The sequence below is a fragment of the Fistularia commersonii genome, chromosome 12, assembly GCF_037954325.1.
Source record: "Fistularia commersonii isolate RoL2024-O1a breed Wild chromosome 12, RoL_Fcom_v1.0, whole genome shotgun sequence".
Taxonomy (NCBI): Eukaryota; Metazoa; Chordata; class Actinopteri; order Syngnathiformes; family Fistulariidae; genus Fistularia; species Fistularia commersonii.
This window is the reverse complement of record NC_141295.1, coordinates 8,628,719-8,653,018: the sequence shown is the minus strand read 5'-3', so window position 1 is coordinate 8,653,018 and position 24,300 is coordinate 8,628,719. Positions and strand designations below refer to the sequence as shown.

At 40.5% G+C, this 24,300-nt stretch overlaps 1 protein-coding gene across 2 annotated transcripts in view; it reads left to right on the top strand.

The window, feature by feature from the left end:
- The window catches only part of fam184b (family with sequence similarity 184 member B), a 34,786-nt gene that overhangs the window by 5,200 nt on the left and 5,286 nt on the right, over positions 1 to 24,300 (top strand). For both annotated transcript variants that reach the window (XM_086156840.1, XM_086156839.1), the window contains exons 2-16: positions 6,115 to 6,303; positions 7,879 to 8,532; positions 9,098 to 9,233; positions 9,802 to 9,953; positions 10,234 to 10,779; positions 11,676 to 11,783; positions 11,879 to 12,177; positions 16,447 to 16,591; positions 18,024 to 18,143; positions 18,534 to 18,666; positions 18,937 to 19,067; positions 19,828 to 19,943; positions 22,046 to 22,405; positions 22,493 to 22,607; positions 23,636 to 23,743. In XM_086156840.1, coding sequence (XP_086012966.1) covers positions 6,115 to 6,303; positions 7,879 to 8,532; positions 9,098 to 9,233; positions 9,802 to 9,953; positions 10,234 to 10,779; positions 11,676 to 11,783; positions 11,879 to 12,177; positions 16,447 to 16,591; positions 18,024 to 18,143; positions 18,534 to 18,666; positions 18,937 to 19,067; positions 19,828 to 19,943; positions 22,046 to 22,405; positions 22,493 to 22,607; positions 23,636 to 23,743 — 3,312 coding nt within the window. The remainder of the gene's footprint in view (positions 1 to 6,114; positions 6,304 to 7,878; positions 8,533 to 9,097; positions 9,234 to 9,801; positions 9,954 to 10,233; positions 10,780 to 11,675; positions 11,784 to 11,878; positions 12,178 to 16,446; positions 16,592 to 18,023; positions 18,144 to 18,533; positions 18,667 to 18,936; positions 19,068 to 19,827; positions 19,944 to 22,045; positions 22,406 to 22,492; positions 22,608 to 23,635; positions 23,744 to 24,300) is intronic.

The following is a 24,300-nucleotide window of genomic DNA, read 5'->3' as shown; positions in this document are numbered from 1 at the left end:
CCCCCACACACACACACACATACACTCTGGTACTTGAAGCACGTCCTCAAGTATGCCCATTCCTTCCTTACCTCTACTCCGTGCTCCTCACTTGTACTTCCTTTACTTGCTCATCCCACCCCCCACTCTGTCCTGACAGTTCTCACTGTCGAATGCCGCTAAAGATAAACCGGTGGCACATCAGAGAGTGTTTGCATCTCAGAAATAGCCAATGAGAAGAAAACAAAAGCTGACCATACCAGGCCAGCTGTTGTGAATGTTCACATGAGTGTCTTCATGAATGGGCATGCAAATACTCATAGCAACACAGGAAGTATTTTCTATTCCTGAAGATCAACAGAAGGATATTTAAGTGTGTGTTGGAGCACATGTTTAGGGACACGCATTTGGTCGGCAGCTCTAATTTTGACAATGTGAATTTCCGGTCCTATCTAGCTTACCCTTTTCATTGTTCCGTGGTTTATAATCCAACACATCCACTATTCTGTTTGATTTTTCCTGAGGTATACATGTGTATTTTGGAGAGTGACTGATCTAAGAGAAGGCGTGTGCATGGTTGCCTGTCTCTTTACTGAACCTGTCTTTGGTGTACCAATAAATCACTCTATATCTCAGTTGTGTCTCAACAGTGTCAACCAGGCTTTCTTTTACATCTAAGACAGAATATTAATTTCATGCTTTGCTGGCTATGAACTTGTTGTCACTAAGCACAGCCATCGTCTTGTGAGGCTACATGAATAACATTATTGACTGTCAGGATCAATATTGTGATCTCCAGATAGGATTTACAGTTGCAAGAGGCTCATGCCACTCTCAAGACGAGCAGCCATGCCAAGCATCCTGGGAATTTACATTTAAGGAACTCAATCAAAGGATGACTTAATCTTTAATCTTGATCACCGTCATACAGAAAGTGAATAGAAAGGGTTTCCCGAATAGGAACTTGACTATGAAGCTGTTAATACCTCTTTCGGTTCACTCCCAAGCATAAAAAACATTTGGGATAAATAGTTTTCTGTCTATTGAATGCAAGAAAAGCTGATGAGTTTTTTGAAAATCAGGCACAACTATGTGGAGGCGAGACACATTTTGTAATTATCTCATCTCGACAAGGACTGTATGCTCCATGTTATCTCTGAATACCACTTTGTTCCATAAGAGGTGGTACTGTAGAATGTCTAGAGCTTGTCACTTGGCAAATTGTTTCTGAAAAAGCGGTTTAAAGAAATAAACTGAAGTGCATCTCGCTGTTATTGAGCAAAATATTGATCATAGCAGTTACAAGTATATATTGTTGGCATACTTTGGAGTGAATGATCTTTGTTTTACATTGCCTTACTTTATACGGTTTAAAGCAGATGTACCACAGTAGGTACAAGAAAATGTGTCATGAAAATTGATGAAAATGCAAAGTAATCAAAGCTTTTGTCATGAAGTCGGCAATGTTCACCATAACAATCAGTCAAATCCATCCATCCATCCATTTTCTGCAACTTATCTTGGGTCGGATTTCAGTGGCAGCAGCCATAGCAAAGAGGCCCAGATTTCCCTCAGTCCGGTCACTTTGTCAAGCTCTTCCAAGGGGGAAACCCAGAGAAATTCCCAGGTGAACTGAGAGATATAGTCCCTCCAGCATTTCCTGGGTCTTCTGAGGGGCCTCCTCCTACTGGGAGGTAAATTCCCATCAGGGAGGCATCCAGGAGGCTTTCTGACCAGATCCCTAAGCAACCTCATCTGGCTCCTCTCAATGTGGAGGATGGCTCTTCTCCAAGCCTCTCTCAAATGAGTTTTTCACCCTACTGTCTTGCTTAGAGAGCCCAGACTCCCTGCAGAAGGAACTCATTTAGGCTCCTTGTATCCATGATCTTGTCCGTCCATAATCCACAGCTTGTAACCATAGGACCAGTGTTTAAACTGAGAACTTTCGCTTTCAGCTCAGCTCCTTCTTCACAACACATCAATTCAGAGTCCGCATCACTGCTTACATTGCATGATCTGCCTGATCTCCTGCTCCAATCTTCCCTCACTCGTAAACAAGACCCCGGGATACAACTAGGGCCAGGATCTCAATCCCCAGTTGATCCCAGCTGCTTCACACTTGGCTGTGAACTGCTTCAGTGAGAATTCGAGGTCACAGTCGGATGAAGCCACCAGAACCGCAACATCAGCAAAAAGCAGAGACCTAATCCCAAGGCCACCAAACTGGATCCCCTCAACACCCCAGCTGTGACAAGAAATTCTGTCTCTTAAAGGTTATGAACAGAAATGATGACAAAGGGGACTCTTGGTGGAGTCCGTCCCGTACTGGAAACCAGTCCAATTTATTGCTGGCAATGCGGACCAAACTCTGGCATCATTTGTACAGGGCCTGTATCAGGGGTCTGGTACCCCATTCTTCTGTGCCCCCTCCCTACAGTACTCCCTGAAGGACACAGGCAAATGCCTTCCCAAAGTCCAAGCACAAGTTGATTGGTTGGGCAAACTCCCAGAGTTTAATCCCCCTGTAGTTGGAACACACCCACCAGTGCACCTTCTTAAAGAGGGGGAACCACCACCCTGGTCTGACAATCCAGATGCACTGTTCCCAGTGCTGACCCACAATGCTCCTGAGGTGTGTCAATCAAGACAGCCCCACATCATCCAGAGGTTTGAGGAACTTAGGGTGGATCTCATCCAACCCTCGGGCCCTCTTACCAAGGACCTTTTTAACACTAGAGCACTAACGTTAAAATAAGTAACACCATCACTAGCGTTGGGTATATTTTACCCGATACAATATCCTGGATAAAATACAGTTTTCATCAATGTATAGATGGGCCGATGGGTGGAGGGAAACAAACATACAATTAATAACAGCAGTGAGCAGCCTGAAGCTACCCAAGGACCCATAAAACTCAGACAATGGAAACACAATGAAAATCACATGACAAGAATTGTGTGGGTGAAAATCACCTGAGGTCAGTGTTCTAGTGTCCACCCCTACAACTTTCAGCCCCAGTGACAGGAGAGCCCACCTTGTGTCCCTGGTCTCTGCTTATAATAATTTATACTTTATTAATCCCATTCTGGGAAAATTCATTCTCTGTATGTAACTTATCACGGACGAACCATGAGCAGTTGGCTACCGTCCATCGGTGCCAGGGGAGCAGTTAGGGGTTCAGTGTCTTGCTCAACAACACTTCGACACACAAGGGGGAGGTGGGAATCAAACCAAAGACGATCGCTCTCCGATTGCGCCTTCCAATCATTCATTGGATGGCGTGTTGTTAAGATTGACCTCTAGTTGAGGTCATCCCACCATAGACAGTATTGACAGTGCACTGCTTCCTCCTTCTCTAGAGCTGCTGAAGTATTCCAAGGAATTCAAAGAACTCCCCCCATGCCCAAATTTTTGCCTTCTGCTTTGGCTTGAAAGGGGCAGCTGCACCAAGCCACACAGGTCGAAAAGTCCAAATAGGACTCCTTAAGCTTGACGTTATCCCCCAGCTGGCAGAGAGAGACTACCCTCATGTCCACTGGGGTGAACCACAATGTTCCCAGAGGTGCAGACCTGGCCACCAGGTGCTCAGCAAGTAGCTCAATCCCCAGGCCTGACTCCAGATGGGAAGGGACGGAAAACAAATTTTTTTTCTATCATAGATCAGCATATGAACCGCATTTCATCTGATCCCTTACCTAGGACTTGTATGCCTTGGGTGAGCCCACGGGGCCATGGAGTTCATGAGAACTGAGGTCCTAGGATAGGTGGGACATCCAGACTCGTCCACAAACAGCTGGCAGCTCAAACAGGGTTTTCAGTATATCTGTATCTGAAATATTTATTATCTAACCCTTCACCTTTAAATTAGCCATCATCTGGACAGTCGAGAAAATGTTGAATTGAAAATGTGCAAAGACACAAGTGAGAGACTCATTGGAAGGAGAAGATATTATGTAAGACATTCATAGAATATTGTCTCATTATAAGAATGAATCAACTTGTTTCGATCATACAAGATCTCAAATTAACACTATTTGGACGAAGGTATGGGCAATTATATTACATTAGCATTCTTAATGCCGCACAACATTATGCGTTTTTTTTCTGATGTGTTTTTGATCTTTTAAAATATCCTGTCCTGGTTAGAAACTAGTTAGACCTTTAGTCAGGTTAAACCTGAAAGCATCTATCCAACACCTTTGGTTGACCAGTGCTTACTACAAGCATGAGGCCGGTTCAGGGAGATGTCACATCCATGATTGATATCAGAAGCTGAATGAAAAGCAATCTGCTATTTATGGATGGAGGATGAAACCTTTATGCCATCTAAGTGTTTGTGATACATAGTCGGCAATGTACACATTGCGCATGCACACACACACACACACACACACACACACACACTTAAAGGGAATGCCCAGCTATGCAGTGCCAGCTGTGTGCTACAGACAGAGAGGCGACGGGGTAAAATATGAGCCCATGTGCCCTTTACAGCCGAAGGGCACGCACACACACACACACACACACACACACACACACACACACACACACACACACACACACACACACACACACACACACACCTTTGAAAATGAGACGTCAGGGTCAGGAAGAGCAGATGATGGCACTGTAGGCATGGTGTAGTGGTTAAAGTGAATATCAGGCAGACCATATTTCATGTATTAGTCACAGTCTAAATGGAGAGAAGGTGAGGGAGACCCCACACATGCTGTTGGCCAGCAAAATAGCTGCATAAAGCTGCAAAGGACAGACTAATTTAATCTCCTATAAACATCTAATTGAAGTGTATTGCTCTTTCGTGTCAGTTGTTTGTAACTGGGATTATTTGTTTCCGTGTCAGTCAGTTGTCTGTCTTTATGATGCTGTATATATGACAGTATTTCTGCCGTGGGATCAGTGTCTAAGGATTCAGACAGTTGCAAAAACATGTAAAAAATAAAAAGTGCAGTTGAAGAAACTAAGGGGAACATACTCTTAACATAGTCTTATAACACTATTCCCATCTCAAAGAACTCTCAAAACCCTACCATCCAGTTAGATCTCTATACTCCCAGGACGCAAAGCAACTTGGACTTGTGAAGCACTCAGTTACCAAACTCCCCTTCTTCTCCAGTCTACATCCTGAGGATACCCTCTCTTTGTTTAAGAAAACCCTTAAAACCTTTCTTTTTGAGAGTGCTTATAGTTTGAGTGAGGCTAGCCCCTCTGTTATACCGCCACTGTTTAAGTTTACTGAGGAACATCCCATGATGCACGTCTCTGATTCCTTCCACTGCGCCTATCCATCCTGCACTCATGTCCCTTCATCATCGAATGATAATAACATCATATCTTCCATATCTTCCAGTCCCTTGGCTCTCATTTCTCTGGTTCCCAGGAGGCGTGACCTGATTAATGGTCTTGCCAGGTGTACACCATTGTTATTATTTTTTTTATGAATAATTAAGCTGTATCATGCCAGCAATTACCATGTAACTGTTAACGCCGCTGTTATTATAAGCATGAGACCATTTGTTCCTGTCCCTCCCAACCCTCTTCCCGCTTGTCTCTATTACATTCTTGCTTTCTATCTCTACTGAGGGTTCTCCTCAGTAAGAGGCAGTTTTTCTTCAGTGTTGAGCTTCTGTAAATCATTTTGAAAGAGTTTGGTGCAGACATGTAAAGTGTCTTGAATAAAATCTGACTTGACTTCCTGCAAAGATCTTTTGGTATCAGCGGTAGCTATTAGCTGGTTCACTGTTACAACTGAAAGATTGGTGCAAAAAGGTACTTTAAGACGGTTGTCCACTCTCTAACTTCACTTAAAAATATTAAATTAAGGAAACCTGCTGCCTGACAGAACCAACAGAGATCCCAGAGCAATGAAAACAAAAAATGTTTCAAACAATAAATTACAAAACTATAACACATTAAGGGTGTTTCAGAATGACATATAATTATGAAATATGAACTGGAGGATGACACTTATCAGTGCGTCTTTTTTTGCTTTTTATTCTTTCATAAGATAAGATCCTAGGATGCACAGATGCGTTCACAGCCAATTTGTTAAAAATTCACTTCTTTGAAACAGAATTCTTAACAATCCCTCTTTGTCTGCCAATGGTACTCACTAGGTGATTTATTCATTGAACATGAAGAATGAGGAGCAGGAAGCAGCCCTGCAGGCCTTGAATTATGCCCATGACGAGGAGCTGCATCGCATCCTGATGGAGACGTGTCAGGAAGGGGAGGGTTCGGCGCTGAGGACGCGACTCCTGGAGCTGCAGGAGTCTTTGGATGAACAGCAAAGAGTCGGAGCCCAGGTGTGTGTGTGTGTGTGTGTGTGTGATGGCGGCAGAGGGGTCCTCTTCTCCTCATCACATGATGCGATGAGCCAACATCCTTTTTCAAGGGCATGTTGTTTTCCTGTAGAAGCAGCAATTCAACATCTCCCTCGATGCATCGCATTATAAGTCAATGCAGGAAGCCTGTAAATAAACATCATGTGCAATTCCCATCCTGGGCACCACAGCAGAACATCAATATGAATCATAACTACCTATTAGATCTAATGAGCTCATTTGAAACTGATGCATTTTTCAAGATCACGTTATACTTATAAAGTCAACTAAAAATGTGCCGGCAAGTACCAAAAGCTATGTCTGACTATGACATTTTTGATATGCAACCATGCAAGATTTTTATTTTCTTTTTTAATTTTTTTTCTTCACTTACCATTCTTAAGGTCATTCAGGTTTATACTTTTGTGTGTATCAAGTATTTGACCAGAATTGGCTTTCACACCACCAATAATGTTACAAATTCTTCCAATAGACCCGCCTCCCTAAAACAATATTCCCATCGAGTGCAATTCTATTTTACACTTTTATGAACAAACACCAATTTACTCAGCCAACCTTAAAACTTTTACATTATTAAAAGTTTGACTTTGGTCCTGTTTATAATATGCCATGTGTTTCACAAAGCCCTTTTGATATGATTAAGATAAATCATCTCATCAGATCCAAGATGATTGTAGACGAGACTAAAACTCCAAACAAAGCAAAATTCTTGTTACAACTCTGTTGAAAAAGCAGTTTGATTTAACTTTAACAAGGATGTTTTTCATGTCATTGAATAAACATCCATGATACTGTACCATAATACAAGGTAAATATGTTCTGATAATACATGGAGGTGGTTGGAAGCCGCCTTAGTCTAACACAGATACTGATAATATTAGAGTTTTGCAGTTTCTCAGCAACTGCTTTATTATAAAGTATTTTGCCCTAAATTGTCCACATTTGAAAATTGACCAATTAAAAAAAAGGAGTAGAGCCAGGTAATGGGATATTAAGTATAAAAATTGCACCTGACAGCAAAGACCTTAAAAGGACAGGAACAAATTAGAACAAAGTGAAATCATTTTCTTTTTTTCCTTTTGTGAGATGTTTTTAATTTGGACAAGACATTATATGGCTCTAATCTGATCTCAACTAGACTGGGGATGATTTTTTTTTTTTAATGACCCTTTTTTCAACTTTGCCACAAGGTCATTCATTGGATATCACAACAAGATGTTTATGCATTGCTAAATTTTACAATACCAGTGAAAAAATAAATTAAATGGTTATATTTATTCAGGGATTTGTACTATAAAGTTATTTTCCACGTAGCTTCACCGTTTTTTTTTTTTTTGTTTTTTTTTTTTTTCAAAATCGCCCAAAAAAAAATTCACATTTACCGTTCAACTATGAGGAAGAGACGTGCGTCAGAGAGACGTCACAACACATCTTAAATAGTGGAGCTGTTTTTAGAATGTTACAACTCTTTGGACAATGAAAAGATGTCTTGACTGTGTTTCGATTTTAAAGTATGACGACCCTCTGTGTGCACAGGTACAGGCGGAGTTCGAGTGCTTCCGAATCCAGTCCGAAGAGAGAGAGCGTGAAACCGAGGCTGAGTTGAGAAAAGTGTTTGAAGACAGATGCCGGGCTGCAGAAGAGGAGCTTCAGGAGGCCAGGTCTCAGATCAGCGCCACTGAGGAGGAGAGCCTGAGGCTGACCAAAGAACTGCAAAAAGCTATGGAGAAGATCCAAGAGGTGGATGACAAATGCGCGGAGCTACAGAAAGACAGGGAGGAGAAGGGGAGAACAGAAGAGCTGAGTCAGAGGGAGGATGAGGAGAAAAAGAAAGAGGAGGAGAACAGACTAACAGGTGTACAGGAGAAACTCTTTGAGGAAGTGAGTAGATTGAGAGAGGAGAGCAATCGAGCAGAGGAGGAGAAGCGGCAAGCGGTGAGACTGGAGAGGGAGCTGTGGGAGAAGAAGGTGAACGATCTGAACAACGAGAAAGAGGAAATGAGGAAGAGGATGGAGGCGGAATGGAGGGAGGAGCGGCACAGGTGGGAAGAGAAAGAAGAAGAGGAGAAGAAAGGATTGCACAGCGCTTTGCGAGAAAGAGCGAAAAGAGCAGAGGCCGAAGTGGAAGGTCACCTGGAGAGGCTCGTGGAAAATAAAAGAAACACAGTCAAACTCCAAGAGAGGATCCAGGTGAACATGAACATTTCCCCGTCATTTCATCACCATTGCTAACATTACATTTTGTACTTAACAGAAAAGGGAACCTCTGTGTCTTCCATGCCCAGCCAATTAACTTTTTGGCTGGAGAAGTGGAAGAAAGGTAAAAGCAGCAAGAGGCGAGGAGACGATCCTCCCGTGTGCTGTTTTTGCCGCCAAATGTCTCCTAACGACTTAGAAAGGATAATTTTCGCTGCATCGCCGCAGCCCATATCTCCTCACGCTCGGGCATTAAGAAGCCCGACCAGAACTGGCACAAAGCTGACACAAACCCTCACAGTGGACCATTAAAAGCTTACAGCTGTGCTGGATTACTCCCTGATTCATCACATTTCAGCCTCAATTTCTTTCCCTCTCCGTCTCCCGTCCTCGTCTCTCTCACCCTCTGTTCTTTCTCCCCTTTCCTCATTAACTGTGTCAAATTTGCTATCGGCTTCGCTCTCTGTCTCTCTTTGCAAAAACTGCAACACTCTGCATTGTCCTCCTTATTCGCCCTCGTGCCAAATACTCTCCTCTTGGTCATCACGCCTCCCTCCAGGACCTGGAGGAGGAGCTGGAACTGGATCGGAGGCGTGTGTCCGAGGCGGAGGGAGTGGCCAAGCGGGCAGAGGAGGAGCTAATGGTTGCCAAGGAGCGGCTGCTGCTGCAAGAGGATGAGCTGCAGAGCAGAGCAGGTAGTCAGTCTCCCTTCCTATGTCTCGCGTTTGCCTGTCCTCCCGTCATCCTGCCTGTCTGCGCTAAGAACGCTTATATCAGTTTAACCAGGCTTAGCCTGGTACATTTCAATTATTCTTACTCAGCTTTTACTCAGCGTCAGTCAAACTGTGTTGTAAATACACACAAAAATGTAACTAATTCACATTATTCATCCTTCACAAAAGATGAATAACAGTTTTATCAGAGTGTCATCCTACCCAGTTTATGTATAAGTCTACTATAAGTCCATTCTGCCTCCAAATTATCATATTTGTGCATGCCTGTATGTGCTGGAGTTGTATTTTTAACATGTATGAGAGAGATGAGATGAGATGAGAACAACTTTATTTATCCCGAAGGAGGAAATTGTTGTGCCAGAGTTTCAAGCAAAAACATAACAGTTATAGATAATAGTAGGAAGGAGGGAGAATAAGAAATACAATGAAATATAAATTGTCATGGTTAAGGCTATCAAGTGTTTTAAGGTCTTAAGTACAATGTATGTGTGTGTGTGTGTGTGTGTGTGTGTGTTTGTGTGTGTCTCAGAGGAGCTGCTAAACCACGGAACATGTGAGGTGTGTGTTTGCTCTGAAGTGGAGGAGTTGAGGAGCCAGGTGAACCGTCTGCAGAGCAGGAACAGGGAGCTGGAGCTACAGAGCAGCGGCAGAAATAATGATCATGCCAGGCAAATCCGCCAGGTTACCAATCTCACACACACACAAGATGTACACACACACACACACTATTATAAAATTGATATTTTTCCTCAACATGTGTTCCTAAAGTGTGGTTATTGGAAAGTAGGAATGTCTATTTCAGCCTACTGCAGAGTTAAATGTCCCAAAGGATAAAGATAGTATTGGAATTGAAGAAAGTGAAGAATTAATTCCATTATCAGAGTTATGCTTTACACCTTTAGGAACCTTGCTGTTGATGCACTTGGACAGTTTATACAAAACTCTGTATGTGTATTTTTAGCATGCTGAGGCCTTGTCCAGTTTGCGCTCTGAGATGGTGAGAGCTCAGACAGAGGAGCTGCGGCGCATCCAGAAACACGCAGATGATGAGAAGGACAAACTGCAGAGGGAGATTGAGAAAGAAAGACAAACCTTGCAGAGAGACAGAGAAAAAGAAAGGAGTCACCTAGAAAAGGAGAGAAACAGGTTCCGCCGAGAAAGAGAAGAGGAGAAAGCAGCTCTAAACAAAGAAGCAGAAGATGTCAAAGAGCGTCTGAGAAGGGAAAAGGAAGAGGAGGTGGACTGTCTGCGCAAGGAATTGGAGGTGGAAAGGGTTCGCGTCCGATCGCAGTTGGACAAGCACTTCGAGCAAGTAGAGATGGAGAGAGCCAATGTGCAGCAGAAGCTTGAAGGGGAGAAAAAAAGATTGGCGGAGAAGGCGGAGGAGGATAGGAAACGGCTGAAGGAGCAAGTTCGGAAGGCGATAGAGGAAGTTATGAGGAGACATGCGGCGGAGCTACACAGTGTGCAAGAAGCTCTTAGCTCAGAGAAAAAGGCCAACCAGGAGGTGAGCGGGCATCTCTTTACACTCCCTTGAAATTGTAAATTTTGAGGAAAAGATCTTTTAATCAAAGCTAACACATGGCCATTTGCGGAATCCTATAGCATTACATTTGTACGCGGGAAAAAAAAACAAAACAACTCAAATAGGTCATTAAAATGTCATTTAAAACTGTGAAATGATTGTGATTGCTGTCATAGCAGAATGTCAGTGCTCAAGGATCAGAAATGCATTAAATAACCAGCTGTTCAGCTTTGGCAATCATTTTAATTTCACTCTCTGTCAGACATTTAATTTAATTATTTTGAACAGAAGGACACACTGCTGAATGATAATAGCTTCTTTTGTATTTCACTGTACAGCACCTGTATGAATCCTTTTCCTTTAATGGATGTGTGTGTGTGTGTGTGTGTGTGTGTGTGTGTGTGTGTGTGTGTGTGTGTGTGCGTATTTGACGTGCACATGTGAACATAGAAAAAAACCTATGAAGATCCAGAATAAAATACTTCTTCACTGATGTTTTGACATGTAAAATTTGGGAAAAAAAATGTGTGAATATACAGTATTTTGGTCACAGTCACCACACTTGATTGAATAAATTATTTGCTTCCCCTAACAATTCCTTTTCTTTCTGACCGGTCATGACTAGATAATGTAACCAGGCAAAGATTGTTTATCCTTTATTTTTGTTTCTAGAAGCTCAAAGGAATTAAGTTGTGAAATATGCTATGATAAAAAAAAAAAGGCATGATAAAGTTGTGGAATCAATGACACAGAATGCACTACATCCATTTATTCATGACACTGGATTTAAATTTAAATTGACCATTACTTTAACTTAAGGTTTATAATGACAAGGATGTGGTTGGGTCTCAATGCTAATTGTGAGTAATGTTTGAAAGGTTTGTGCACATCTTGAGGAGGAGAGGAAAAGTGGTGAGGAGCTACGGAGGAGCCACGAAAAAGAAAGGGACGAGTTTGACGCAAAACTCAAAGACGCCACCAGTGAGGTAAGAAGCCAGATTATACTTAAAACGGATAATGTAAACATACAACTCATTGTGATGTTTGTTTTGGTAAATTTTGTTCATCACTCAATCGACAGATCTGTCGGTTGAGGTCTTGCATCCAACAAAAAGATAAGAAAGATAAGGTTGGCACTGAAGCGGGTCACATGTGCGGACCGCCGTGCTCCCGCCTGGAGGAAGACCTGCATCAGACTCGCGCACGACTCGCTCAGACGCAGGAGGAGATGGAGAGGCAGCGGGAAAGACAGCAAAGAGAGATCGGGTCCCTTCGGGCTGATAAACACCGGCTGGAGGAGAAAGTCCTGGAACAGAGCCGACTAAACACAGAGAAAAAACTTCTAGAACAAAACCAGCGACACACAGAAGACCAGATCAGGTAAAAGAAATAACAGAATTGCTTCGACCTCTGTGGTATTTCATTTTCATGTCTGTTTTTCCCCCCAAAATATAGCCGTCAGAAGACCAATGTCTCATTATACAGAGGAAACAGTATATTATGAAACAAAACATGCCTGTTTGCAGCACGTGGTTTGCACTGCCGCCCCAGAACAAGACGATCCCTGGATTTTATTCCGACTGGCCTTTCTTTGTGGAGTCTGCATGTTCTGCCGGTTCTTCGATTTCCTCCCACAATCCAAAAACACGCAGATCGTGTGATCAACTCATGACAGGTCCAGGTGGAACCCCCACCTCCAGGCTTTAACCCCCCTTGCAACCTGGAGTGCAGGATAAATAATAGCGAATGAGCGAATTATGCATTTGTGTTAAAAGCAGACCTTAAAGATAATCATCAAATCAATCAAATGTCAGTTTGCATACAGTTTTCCCTCATGCACACAATCTGACATTAGCATCCTCCTCCAATTGATTGGACAGTCATGTACAATAAATAAGATGGTGACCAACAAACTGATCATATTCAATGATAAATTCATGTTTTGTGAAAACTCCAGCTTGAGAGTCAGGTCGTCAGGATGTGTAACGTTTCTGTTGATCGTGCCGAAGGTAGCTTCTCAACTGCCCAAAGGCCAGCTGTGTGCCTACATTTTTAGCAGAATGCAGAGTTTGATCTAAAAATGAACTTGGGTATTAAATCAACTGATCTCAAGACTGGGATTCTAGATGCTTTGTACCAAATTTAGTAACTTGCTATTTCTCATCTATAGCCTCATGGCAAGTGAACAAAGACCTAAAACAACATTTATAAACATCACAACTGGATTATGAATTTACATACAATTATTGCAATATCACTTACCTATTTAGAGAGGGAGTTATCACTAAAAGGAGTATTTTTTTCACTGTCCCCTATTTGCACATACAGCAGTGATGTATGGCTTTCCAGTATTATATATACATCTGTATTTAATTAACATAATTTAATTAAAACCCTGTCTTCCAAGGACTCGAACTCAGTCAATTTATATTTCACTGGAGTTAGAAGTTTTGACATTATTGCTCAGCACCAAAAAGATAGACGTATAAAAGTTGACCCTAATAGCAACAATTTTGTCAGTAATTACTTTTTTATGTTAAACTAAACATTTGAAAGTATTAACTCAAGTCAGAATTTCAACTCTTACCGGTGTTTAGTGTTTGGATTTGTAAAGTCTTTTTTATTAGAGGAATGATGTCTTTGAGAAGTTCCAAATATTTCAATGAACGCCTCAACTGAAAATCTCCCCTGATAAGTATTAATAAGATGCAGGTTTTAGAAAGTGGTTTAAATATTGTATTACCTTGTTTCTAGCTGGGCTATTTATTCATTAATGTTCCTTGAAGTTATCAGATATTTCTGATCTCAAAACATCCAACACCTGCTCCTACTTGTCAGACCCTATATTGTGCCTCAGTAGCACTGATATACGATTCTGCAACCCAGGATTCCTTTTTTTAGAAGCTCTGGCCTCGACGGTCCACTCAATGGCCAGCATGCAAAGCCATTACAACTCAGGCTCAGACCGAGCTTTTGAGCATTTACTTAAACACTGCTAATTATATTTGTGCCATTGGTGGTCACTGACCTCTCAATTTGGTTCTCCGCTGGCGCCAGCCATCACACAAAACCTGTCTACTACCTGAATGGAAACTGGTTTGGGGTAGTTTAACAATTACAGATGCCCAGAAGATTATCTCTTTCAAGGCCTTGGAGAGCTCAACTGCATCACTGATGTGATGGTTAGAGTCAGTTCATCCAAGGTTCTGACGAGGAAGTTGCCGAATGCTGCCTTTGGGCAACAAGTCCCTGCTTTTTGTCTCAGATGCCAGGACCATTCAGGTCACAGTCAAGGAGAATAACTTAGATTGAGCACCAAGTTATGAGCCCATTTCCAAGCCAGGGAACTCTCAAAAATAGTTTGTGAGGTTCTTAATTTTGGTGGGTATGAGGTGACAGACTTGTATGGTCTTTAATTGCTTGTTGGGTTAGGCGCCATATAATGCCTTTGTGAGGTTGAGCCAAAAGACAGCAAGGTGCCCCTCCCATTTTCATTCCTCTCTGATTAGTTGGGAGACAACTTTTGTGTGTTCCAGACACCCTGGGACTTCAAGAAGGCCACCTTCTATAACTGAGGTGAGGATGTACCCATTATTTATAGGGAAGTGGGTAATCTCTCTGGATAGAACATTGAAGAAGATCTTCCCCTACACTCTTGAGAGGTGAGGATGACCTGAACTGCTTTGATATTGTTCAGTTTTATTTCTTCAGACTCCTTTGGCCTTTCCGTCCTATCCTGAAACTATTCTTCTTTCCAGAACAAAGTGGTTTTTAGAGGATTTTAATCCTGAAGGGGAAACTCCACTGGGTCTTGGAACAAAAACAGCTCCGGCTGTGGTAACCACCTTTTGAGGTTGGTTTTCTCGCTTTGAACTCCAACACAGGTCTTGATAAGACCAAGAATGCTCTCAGAGATTGGAGCTTCTGCTCTCAGTCAGGATCGATCGTGCCAGTCATTGCGCAAGACGTGGTGTTGGGGAAGAAGTGAGCTATGTCTTTGAGCAGTCAAAATGCTCAAATTGGATGAATTGGAAGGGGAACTGATAAGAATGCAGTTTGCTTTCTGGCTCTTTCCACTCTCCGAAGATGCAAAGAGTCAGCAATTGGTGCTTTGTCCTCCACTGTTGCTCACATATACTCCGTTGCCTGTTTCTTAAGATCTAATGCAGAGTGTGGTTCTTGTCTGCCCTAAGGTTCTATATTTAATTGGATTGGGTGATCTTGTGCCGTTCGAGTTACAAGGATTGTTTTTAAAGTGCGGAGCTCATTCTCTAAACTGTCTTAACCATCACATTTATGAGTCCAGTGGCTTGTTTCACTTTGTTGTTGCAGAGCTTTGGGATTCTTGAAGATGTGTTTCTGGGGTTGATGAATTTTTAGGTTACCCTCATTGCAGCGATTTCTTGCAGTAATCCATAGCAGCTACAATTGCAATTGTTTTATTTTAATTTTACTATACTTTATTAATCCCTTGCAGAAATTCGTTCTCTGCATTTAGCCCATCATGGATGAACCATGAGCAGTTTGCACGCCATCTAGCAGCACCAGAGGAGCAGTTAGGGGTTCAGTGTCTTGCTCAACAATACTTCGACACACCAGGAGGAAAGAATCAAACTATGAATGTTCATTCCAAGGACGATCCTTGTCCATTTAGAAATGGTACATTCAGAAATGGGCAAGGAAAACAAAATTACTACCAAAGTAACACACATTCATGTACAAATAAAGTGCATTGCAGCTTAAAACCACATTAATAGAATAAACATTTCAACATTTCTTTCCAGACACGTTTACCAACATTTTATGCCTCGCAGACTCGCCATTGCACATTTATTATACATATACTACATTGCATATTCAAAGACATATGCTGCTTTTTTAATCAGGGGATTGCATTGGAAGGCACAGATGCAGATGCTAATTGTGTAGATATAAATGTTGTTACAGGAATAATCATGAAAACTATTAACTGATCTTGCAGACTGACCTGAAAAAAAAAACATTATTTCAAATAGCTTTACATATGTCATTATTAAAAGCAAATAATGAACAGTATTATACCGAGATTAAAATATATTTGATTTATACAATATATTTGCTTTCTTGTTGTGTGTTTTTAAGTTACCACAGTGGTTAAAAACCAAGAATGTTTGAAAAAAATTCTACCACATTCTGAATTACATTTTAAGAATTATACACCCCGAGCATGTCATATCACAATAAAAGCATCAAAAGCACATTCACACTCTTCTGTCCGTTTCTCCTGCAAAAATTTAGAATAACAGTACTTATTTTTACGTTGATTAATTCAAACTGTTGTGCTCTTTTTTCCTACTTTGATTAATTAAATTAATCTTATATGCTACAAAACAACTGAAAGAAAACAACAGAATAATGATGTATCTGGAACATTATACTGTATTTTTGTATTTACTGTATCATACCTGTACATACTGAGCATGTAAAAGATATCTATATATATTTGTAAAATCATATGCCATATAAGCAAGAAGTTTGAAATGATTCTCGCACAGCTTAGTGATATAAAAAAGAAAGACACAAGAGAAATGTTGAGTGTTTCAAGAAGAAGTAAATACAGATGTCTCATGGGTATGAGCTCTGCTTTACCTTTGCGATGTTTCCCTCCAGGGCAGAGTGTGAGGATCGTCTCAGAGCAGAGTTCAGGATAGAGATGAATGCAGCTGTCGCCGAGAGTGAGCAGAGATGGCAGAACCGAAAGCAGGAACTGCAGACACAGATAGAGGAGCTGGAAGGTCAACTGACTGAGCTGAAGGTGAGAGAGCCTTACATGGATAAAAAAAAAACATCTGCATGGACAATAAACCATCATCTTGTAACAACTTGGTCGGTCATGATGGACACTTCCCATTCAATTTATCATTTATAATGTTTGGTGTCAAGCATGTCTTTAATTGGATTACATTTGTGTGTCAATTATCACTATTGCATATAACACAATATGTAAATTACAAATACATTTTGCCATTCATTGCTTAATCACCTATGTAACAGGCAGGTCTAAAGTCATCTTTTCGTTAAATCATATAATTTTCAAGGTTGTTTACTGTAACTTGTTTACAACAGTGTTCTGGAAATGCCACATCTTTTCATGGGAATCTTTTCTTTAAAGTGGTACTTTACATTTCTTTTAAAACCATTGATGCTGTCAATCAATGTTTTTTTTCTTTTTAAAGAGGTTTTGTATGTGTGACGGTTATCTGGTTGAGGATTTAATCTGGTTGGTGCCTATAGAAAAAGGAAACTGGGAGATTTAGTCAAAATTAATATAATATTAGTGAAGTAAATAGGTTTCTTCACAGCATAAAAAGAAATGTCAGGCATACCTCTTTGACTGACCTCCGCAAAATGTTAATTGAATTTTTAGACCCATAAGTCTGAAAACATCTTTTTTTAATTCAAGATTTGAGTAATTCAATGGACTTCAATACACATTTGCATAATTTTCTGTCTGTTAGATTAAAGCTTTCCCTTTACAATGAGAATCCCCTCCGCACAAAGAACATGTAGATTGATTAGATTGGATTAGATTACATTAGATTAGATGAAAAGCAAGTAATACTGAAAAAAAAGGTTATTAAATAAATGATAAATACATTTTCCTTGCCTGTAGATGATTTACATTTATACATTTAGCCTGACCAACAGCTTCATCTGATATATTGGCCAGAGAAGGGAATGGCACTGAGTGCATCAAAAATGACACAGTAATTGGAATTCAACATTGAGTTTTGATTTAACACCTCAAGATAATTTCTGGAAATGGATGGGAACTTTAAACACACTTGCATGCCTTGCTCTGTGGCCCTGGATGACTTTGTGAATTCTGAAAAACAACTGTAGTTGCTTAACTTCAGTTTTTGAAAAATTACATGTTAAATGATGGAGGTTCAACCATAATCGAGATTAAAAAGCCTGAATATTTCATGCTCTGCTGCCAAGTCAAATCTATTTCTATTGAGAGCCATATAATGGAAATGCAGTTCTGAATAAACTTTTAATTAGTTCCATAAGCCTGTTTTGAGAGCAGAGAAACATTCTTTATGTGGATTTACAGAAAACTGGCTGAGTCCATACAATCCAAAACAATTGTGTTATCTGTATTTAATTATACTCTGGAAAGTAACCTGATGAGATGGAAAAAGGGAATGTTCAGTCCTTTGCTCATAATTTTCTCGCTGATGCAGGAGGAGAAAAAGAAGGCAGGCTCGGGAGATGATTGCCATGGCAATACTGAACTTGACAGGCTAAAGAAAGAGGTCCAAGAGACCAAGGAGATAAACAAGAAGCTCAGGGACCTGCTACAGGTACAGGATACATGAAAATTGTAAAGACAAAAAAAAAAGAAATATTAACAATCTTCTATAGCTTTTACAACTGAATTTATTTAGCTGTTTTTTTATTTTGTCAATATTAACATTAATAATAATAATTATTAGTAGTAGTACCATTAGCATTAACATTAAGAATTGACATTAATATTTATCATATTCACATTAGTAATATTGTAAAATAATAATATTTTGTTAATATTACTGCAGAGTGCTAATGTGCAGCAACTCTGCTGAGCTGCTAAGCAGCTCAAAAGTGCTGTGAGCACTTTCGAGCAAAGTGCAGTATTGCAATAACATGTCTGCGTGACCTAAAAAGAAAGAAGCTCCTTTTTAAAAAAACAAATATGCCCTGATGTGTTGGAGGAGCCCCAAAGCCAGTCTCTGGCCGAGGAGAGGCACAGCCACAGCATGGTGCTGCAAGCCTTGGAGAGACAGGCGAAAGAAGATCTGCTGTCCGAGAGAAACCGACTACAGACAATGCACCACCTGGAGTTAGGTAATTCATACGCATGAGCACTCACAGAAGCAATTGCAGTGTGTAACACATTCTACAAGCACATCTACAAGGACAACATACTCACATGACCCTATACACATTGAGATTATAAAATAAAGACTGAAGTACTATTGCCATGGATACGCTTCACCATGGCAACAGTAGATGGGTACCTGTTATAGCAAGCCAAATTGATTTCATTGTCTGTATGTTTTTTTGGGGGGGGTTGTGTGTGTGTGTGTGTGTGTGTGTGTATATGTGTGATATCAGAAAAGCAGCGCGCAGAGTTAACCCAGCAACACACAGAGTGGAGCAGACAGATGACCCAGAGACACATGCAGCAGATTGAAGACCTACAGGCTCAACTACAGGCACACACACAGATGATGGCCCTGCAACAGGTGGCACGCTCTGGGGCAAATCCTGCCCCATAATACTGCCATACGCTCAAACACAGACACAAAGCTCAGGGGCAGATGCACATATTTTGAAAAGCAGAGCCAGCAGTTTGCTCAGCGTACCAAGATCAGATGCTGGATTCGCTCATTTTTTATGTTAATATGCTGCATCTGCAACTGGTCAACATCTTCATAGTGTAACATAACTCAGTTAAACCAGTTTAATTTTAGTTTATTTAATTAAACACGTTGTGAAGGCATTACCCCTACAATGGGTCCATACAGTTTGACTGAATTTGAAGAAACATAGTAATCCATTATCATGTACCTGTTAGGTATTTTGGTGAAATGAAAAAGAGAACAAAATGTTAAAAAAGTCAATAAAAATTTTGGCTTGGAACCTGATGACTGACCAAAAAGATGCAGTTCTGCTCCCCTTGTGAAAATTCTCGTTCTGGTAATAAGCCCATGAGTTTTTAGGAATTTCAAGTTTTTGCGATTAAACCATGGAACACTGCCCTCTTAGCGCCATCCAAAATTTCCACTGAACTGTCAAAGAATGGACACTCACTTTGAGAAAAGTATGAAAATTATGGCCTCGCAATTTAGTCACACCAAGGTTTACTACGTCCCTTTTATTGAATTTATATTGGAAAAAAATTTTCTTCACACAACATCACCACTGACTTAAGCAAAAGCATGGATCATCTTGAAAGGGATGTCCATGTGACAATGTTGGGTGTGTGTGTGTGTGTGTTTTAAGGACCTCAAACAGCAGAACCAGTACCAAGTCTTCGAGCGGCAACTAGACGAGAGTCGTTGTGCCATGCTGGAGCTGCAGAGAGAGAATGCAACACTGAAGAAACAGTTAAAGGAAAAGTAAGGCGATAATTATGCACTGCAAAGGCTTGAACTAATATCTGTTCCCTTTTTCAATAACGTTCTCAACTCAATAAAAATAAAAAAATATTCTAGCTCCAAATATATGACTGAGGAAGTAAAAAAAAATGACATGAAATTTAATTTCAAATGCAATTAATGTAGATTCAAGTCAGATTTTTAGCTATATAGCGCCAAATCACAACAGACCAGTCTCATGACACTTTCCTTGTAGAGCAGGTATGGATCGCAGTATTTCAAAAGATTTACAGAAATCAAACATTCCCCCATGAGCAAGCACTTGGCAAGAGTGGCTTGGAGCGCTGCCTTTTACTGGGCAGAAGCTGGAGTGGAAAGAAAGAGTGCGAGAGAGGACAGGGAGATGGAAAGCAATTGCGGAATAGTGTTGGATATAAGGGTTGGATGGGGCAGGCACATATTATCTTATTCTAATAATAGCAGTTCTGACAGTAACATGGTAATAACTGACACGATATAATAAGAGCTTTAATATTCATTAAAGAAATAATGGTCATGCCTGGTAGGATTGCTGTAGTTGATCAAGCCGCACCTCCTGGGAACCTGTGAGAGCTCAGGGACTTAGGAGAAGATATGAGTTTACTACCACGTATTAATGACGGGTGCAGAAAGGCGAGGAAGAGTGGGAGGAATGAGAGAAGCGCATCATGGGATATCCGTTAGCAGAGTAAGTCTATGTCAGCATAACAAGGGGCTAGCCTGGCCCTTACTATAAGCTTTCTCAAAAAGAAAGGTTTTTAACCTATTCTTAAATGAAAGATAGGATTCAGCAGTTTGGAAGAGGAGCTGTTAGGAGTGTAGAGATCTGACTAGACATAAAAGAGGACATTAAGAAAATTATGAAAAATCAAAATAAGAAAGAGGGTAATGCTGCTTAGGGTTCATTGCAAAACTTTAATGAATTAATACTTATATACACATAGTCCTTCTTCTTCAGGGGTCGCCACAGCAAATCAACATTCTCCATCTAACCCTATTATCGGTATCCTCTCTCATATCCTCTCTCACTAAATATTCAAAAGCTGTGCCATTAGTATATATACAGTGTCTATCATAAGTATTCACCCCCTTGGATGTTTTACCCTTTTAGTGCTTTCATAAATCAATCATGGTCAATAATATTTGGGTTTTTTAACACAAAAATTTATTGGAAAAAACTCTTTAATGTCAAAGTAAAAACAGATTTCTACAAAGCAATGTCAATGAAATAAAAATATATAAAGAAATTTCATTGTTTGCATAATTAATCACCCCCTTCCCGTCAGTATTTTGTGGATTCCCCTTTGGATGCAGTCACAGCAGTGAGTCTGTGTGGATAAATCTCGATAAGTCATGTGCATCTGCCCACAGCTATTTTGCTCCATTCTTCCTTGAGCAAAACTGCTCAAGCTCTGTCAGGTTGCGTGGGTATCGGGCATATATTTTTATTTCATTGTAGACTTTGTAGAAATCTGTTTTCTTTGTAGAAATTGCTTTGTAGAAATCTTACTTTGTAGAAATCTACACTTAAAGGTATCACTTTGTAGAAATCTGTTTTCACTTTGACATTAAAAAGTTTTTTCCAATCAATTTTTGTGTAAAAAAAGCCAAATTTTATTGACCATGATTGATTAAAAGGGTAAAACATCTAAGGGAGTGAATACTTATGATAAACACTATATATGTTTTTCTTTAACTAAGAATCTATTTTAAATACCTATCTGTATTTACATCTTTAACCCTCGTGCGATCTTAATATTGTGTCTACTCCCCTTGTCCTACAGGTCAAAAATGACCCATAAGACAATCTTTGTACCCTAGTGGTGTACAGCCCACATGGACACATAAACAAAAAAGAAGTATCACTTTTTTTAATTATGGGGTCTCTTTAAGAAAAGTCATAAAATTTCAAGTTGCAAAAAAATAGGTTAAGGTGTTTTTTTCTACAGCTAAACATGGTAGTGGGTCACTTTTGACCCACAAGACAACACAAGGGTTAAGAGAGTATTTCCACCAACCATAATTGAGAACCCATACAAACATTCTGCACAGAAACTTTTAGTCTATCTTTGTTCCTCATGCAGGTCAATACAGGATAATTCAAAACTTGAAGAGAAAGAAGAGGAGAGTCCAGAACTGGGAAAGAAGGGAGAAAATCACCTGGAAGACGAAGCACAACGTCTGAAGGAAGAAGTGGAGAAATTAAGGGTGGAAATGGAGAAACTGGAGGAGTCCCAAAAACAGTGGGAGGAAAAAAAGGAGGACGATGTAAAAGAGGAGGAACTAGAAAGTGGTAAACAAATAGAGGGGGATGAAGAAGAGAAGAGGAGAGAGGAGGTGGAGGAGATCAGGAAGGAGCACAGGAAGGAGATGCAGAGTTTGATCTCTGAATACAGCAACGCACAATCGCACCTACAGGCCCGCATCGTGGCTTTGGAGAACGAGTGAGTTACGATATTCGGGTTGATAAAGTGAATGTGGACAAGGTGGGGCAGACGTGAGGGGACAAGTTAGTGTTCATTTGATTTCAGGTTGCGCGAGCGAGAGGAAAGATGCAGGAGGAGGGAACCACGATGTGATGAGCTACAGTTGGGAAAACTCCAGGAGAGACTGAGCGAGAGAGACCAGCTCATTAAACGTTTAGTGGTGGGTGTGCATTTTCACATTAGCAACAAAAAGGTTTGCATTCCGATCTTAAAATAGAAAAAAAAAAGAAAAGAAAAACCTGATCTTGACTGAACCCACAATTTCTTAGCTCTTTGTCTGCCAGGTAGATATTTAACATAAAAGAAGAACGGAGGACTTTCTTTTGATACTGTGTTTAAAATTTACGACCAAAAATTTTTGACCAAAACACTCACACTGACTGGAAAGCTCTCGAAGTTGTCCAGATCCAGATTTGCACGTGAACCATTTAAATTAACCTCTATATTGCATTTGAAATCATGCGGAACAAAGAAAAAGACATGACAATGCAGAGCAATGCTGTTTAATGTTTGATTTTTAACATTTTAGACAGCGTGATTCATATTTCATAACATGATGATACATTATTTCACTGCTAGTGACTAATCTCCTGTACATTCATGAGGAGCAACTCCCCCATCCCTATTGCAAGTAAAAGAGGATAAAGCTGTAAAAACTGAATTCTTATGTGCCTCTTAGGGGTCAGGTAATTATCTCAGTGTTGAGAAAAATGACAGGATAAACATTTTGGTCTGAGTTTCTCTTCTGAGTATTTGACACTGGGTTAAATAGCATAGATAGCACAGCAGGGTTTGGTTGTGTCAAAAATATGTTTGAGCAATAATACAGTTAACCACTGTATTCTGGTCAGTTGATATAATTTATGAAGGAATAAATAATTATACCTTTAACTTGCATTCTGAAACATGTCAGGTTGTTTTTGTGAAGTAAATGAAATAACTTGTATTCACCTTCAAATGATATATTTTTTCAGACAAAATGGGAAGTTTTAACAGTGTTGTCATTATTTACTTTTAGTCATACATTTTTAGGATGAATGTTCATTTTTAATATGCCCTGTGCACGGCTACTACGGCTGCCATCTGTGAAGCAAGTGTACAAACAAGTATACCCTGCAGACCCAATGCTCATACAACACCAACCAACTGTGAATAAGACCAATGAAAGTCCTTCATCCTTCCCTCCAGGAAGAGAGGCATCAGCTGCAGCTCCACCCCCCTGTTGCCGGGGACAACAGCATCCTCAGGCACCATGACAGCAAGTCCCGCCCAGGGAGCGTGACCCCAACCATGAGGGTGAGTTTGTCTGCGGCTCATCCACATAATGTATAAATCAAATGCGGCCTCCTTCCAGCCAGAAGGGATCACTGGACCAAGGCCAACGGTTCTTTTTGTGGCTCGAGGCACAAAACTTCAACCGTTGCACAGACCCTCGTGTTTGAATGCTTGTGATTCCATTATATCTGACCTCGAGAGTACACTACAGATCTGAGCCAGGAAGAAGTTGTGTCTTTACGGTGATATACATCTGAATAATGTGACCGCGGACATTTATTATATTTATTATGTTATATATAAAACAACATGAGAATGATTTTCATCCCAGAAATGACTGAGGTCTAAATACTGAAAATAGGATCCAGTTTTATTTATCCTACATAATTTCAACCGACTAGATATTCACTTGTTGTATTATGAAAAGCACTGCACTCTGCTTTCATGAGCTTGCAAGGTTGTTAATGTGTTTTCAGAGTGGTTAAAAGGCATCTCAAAAAGCACTCCTGCAGCATAACCCGCTTCTCGGCTGACCATCTGTTCCCTCAGTCTGCTTAAAACTCTATGTGCAGAGACAA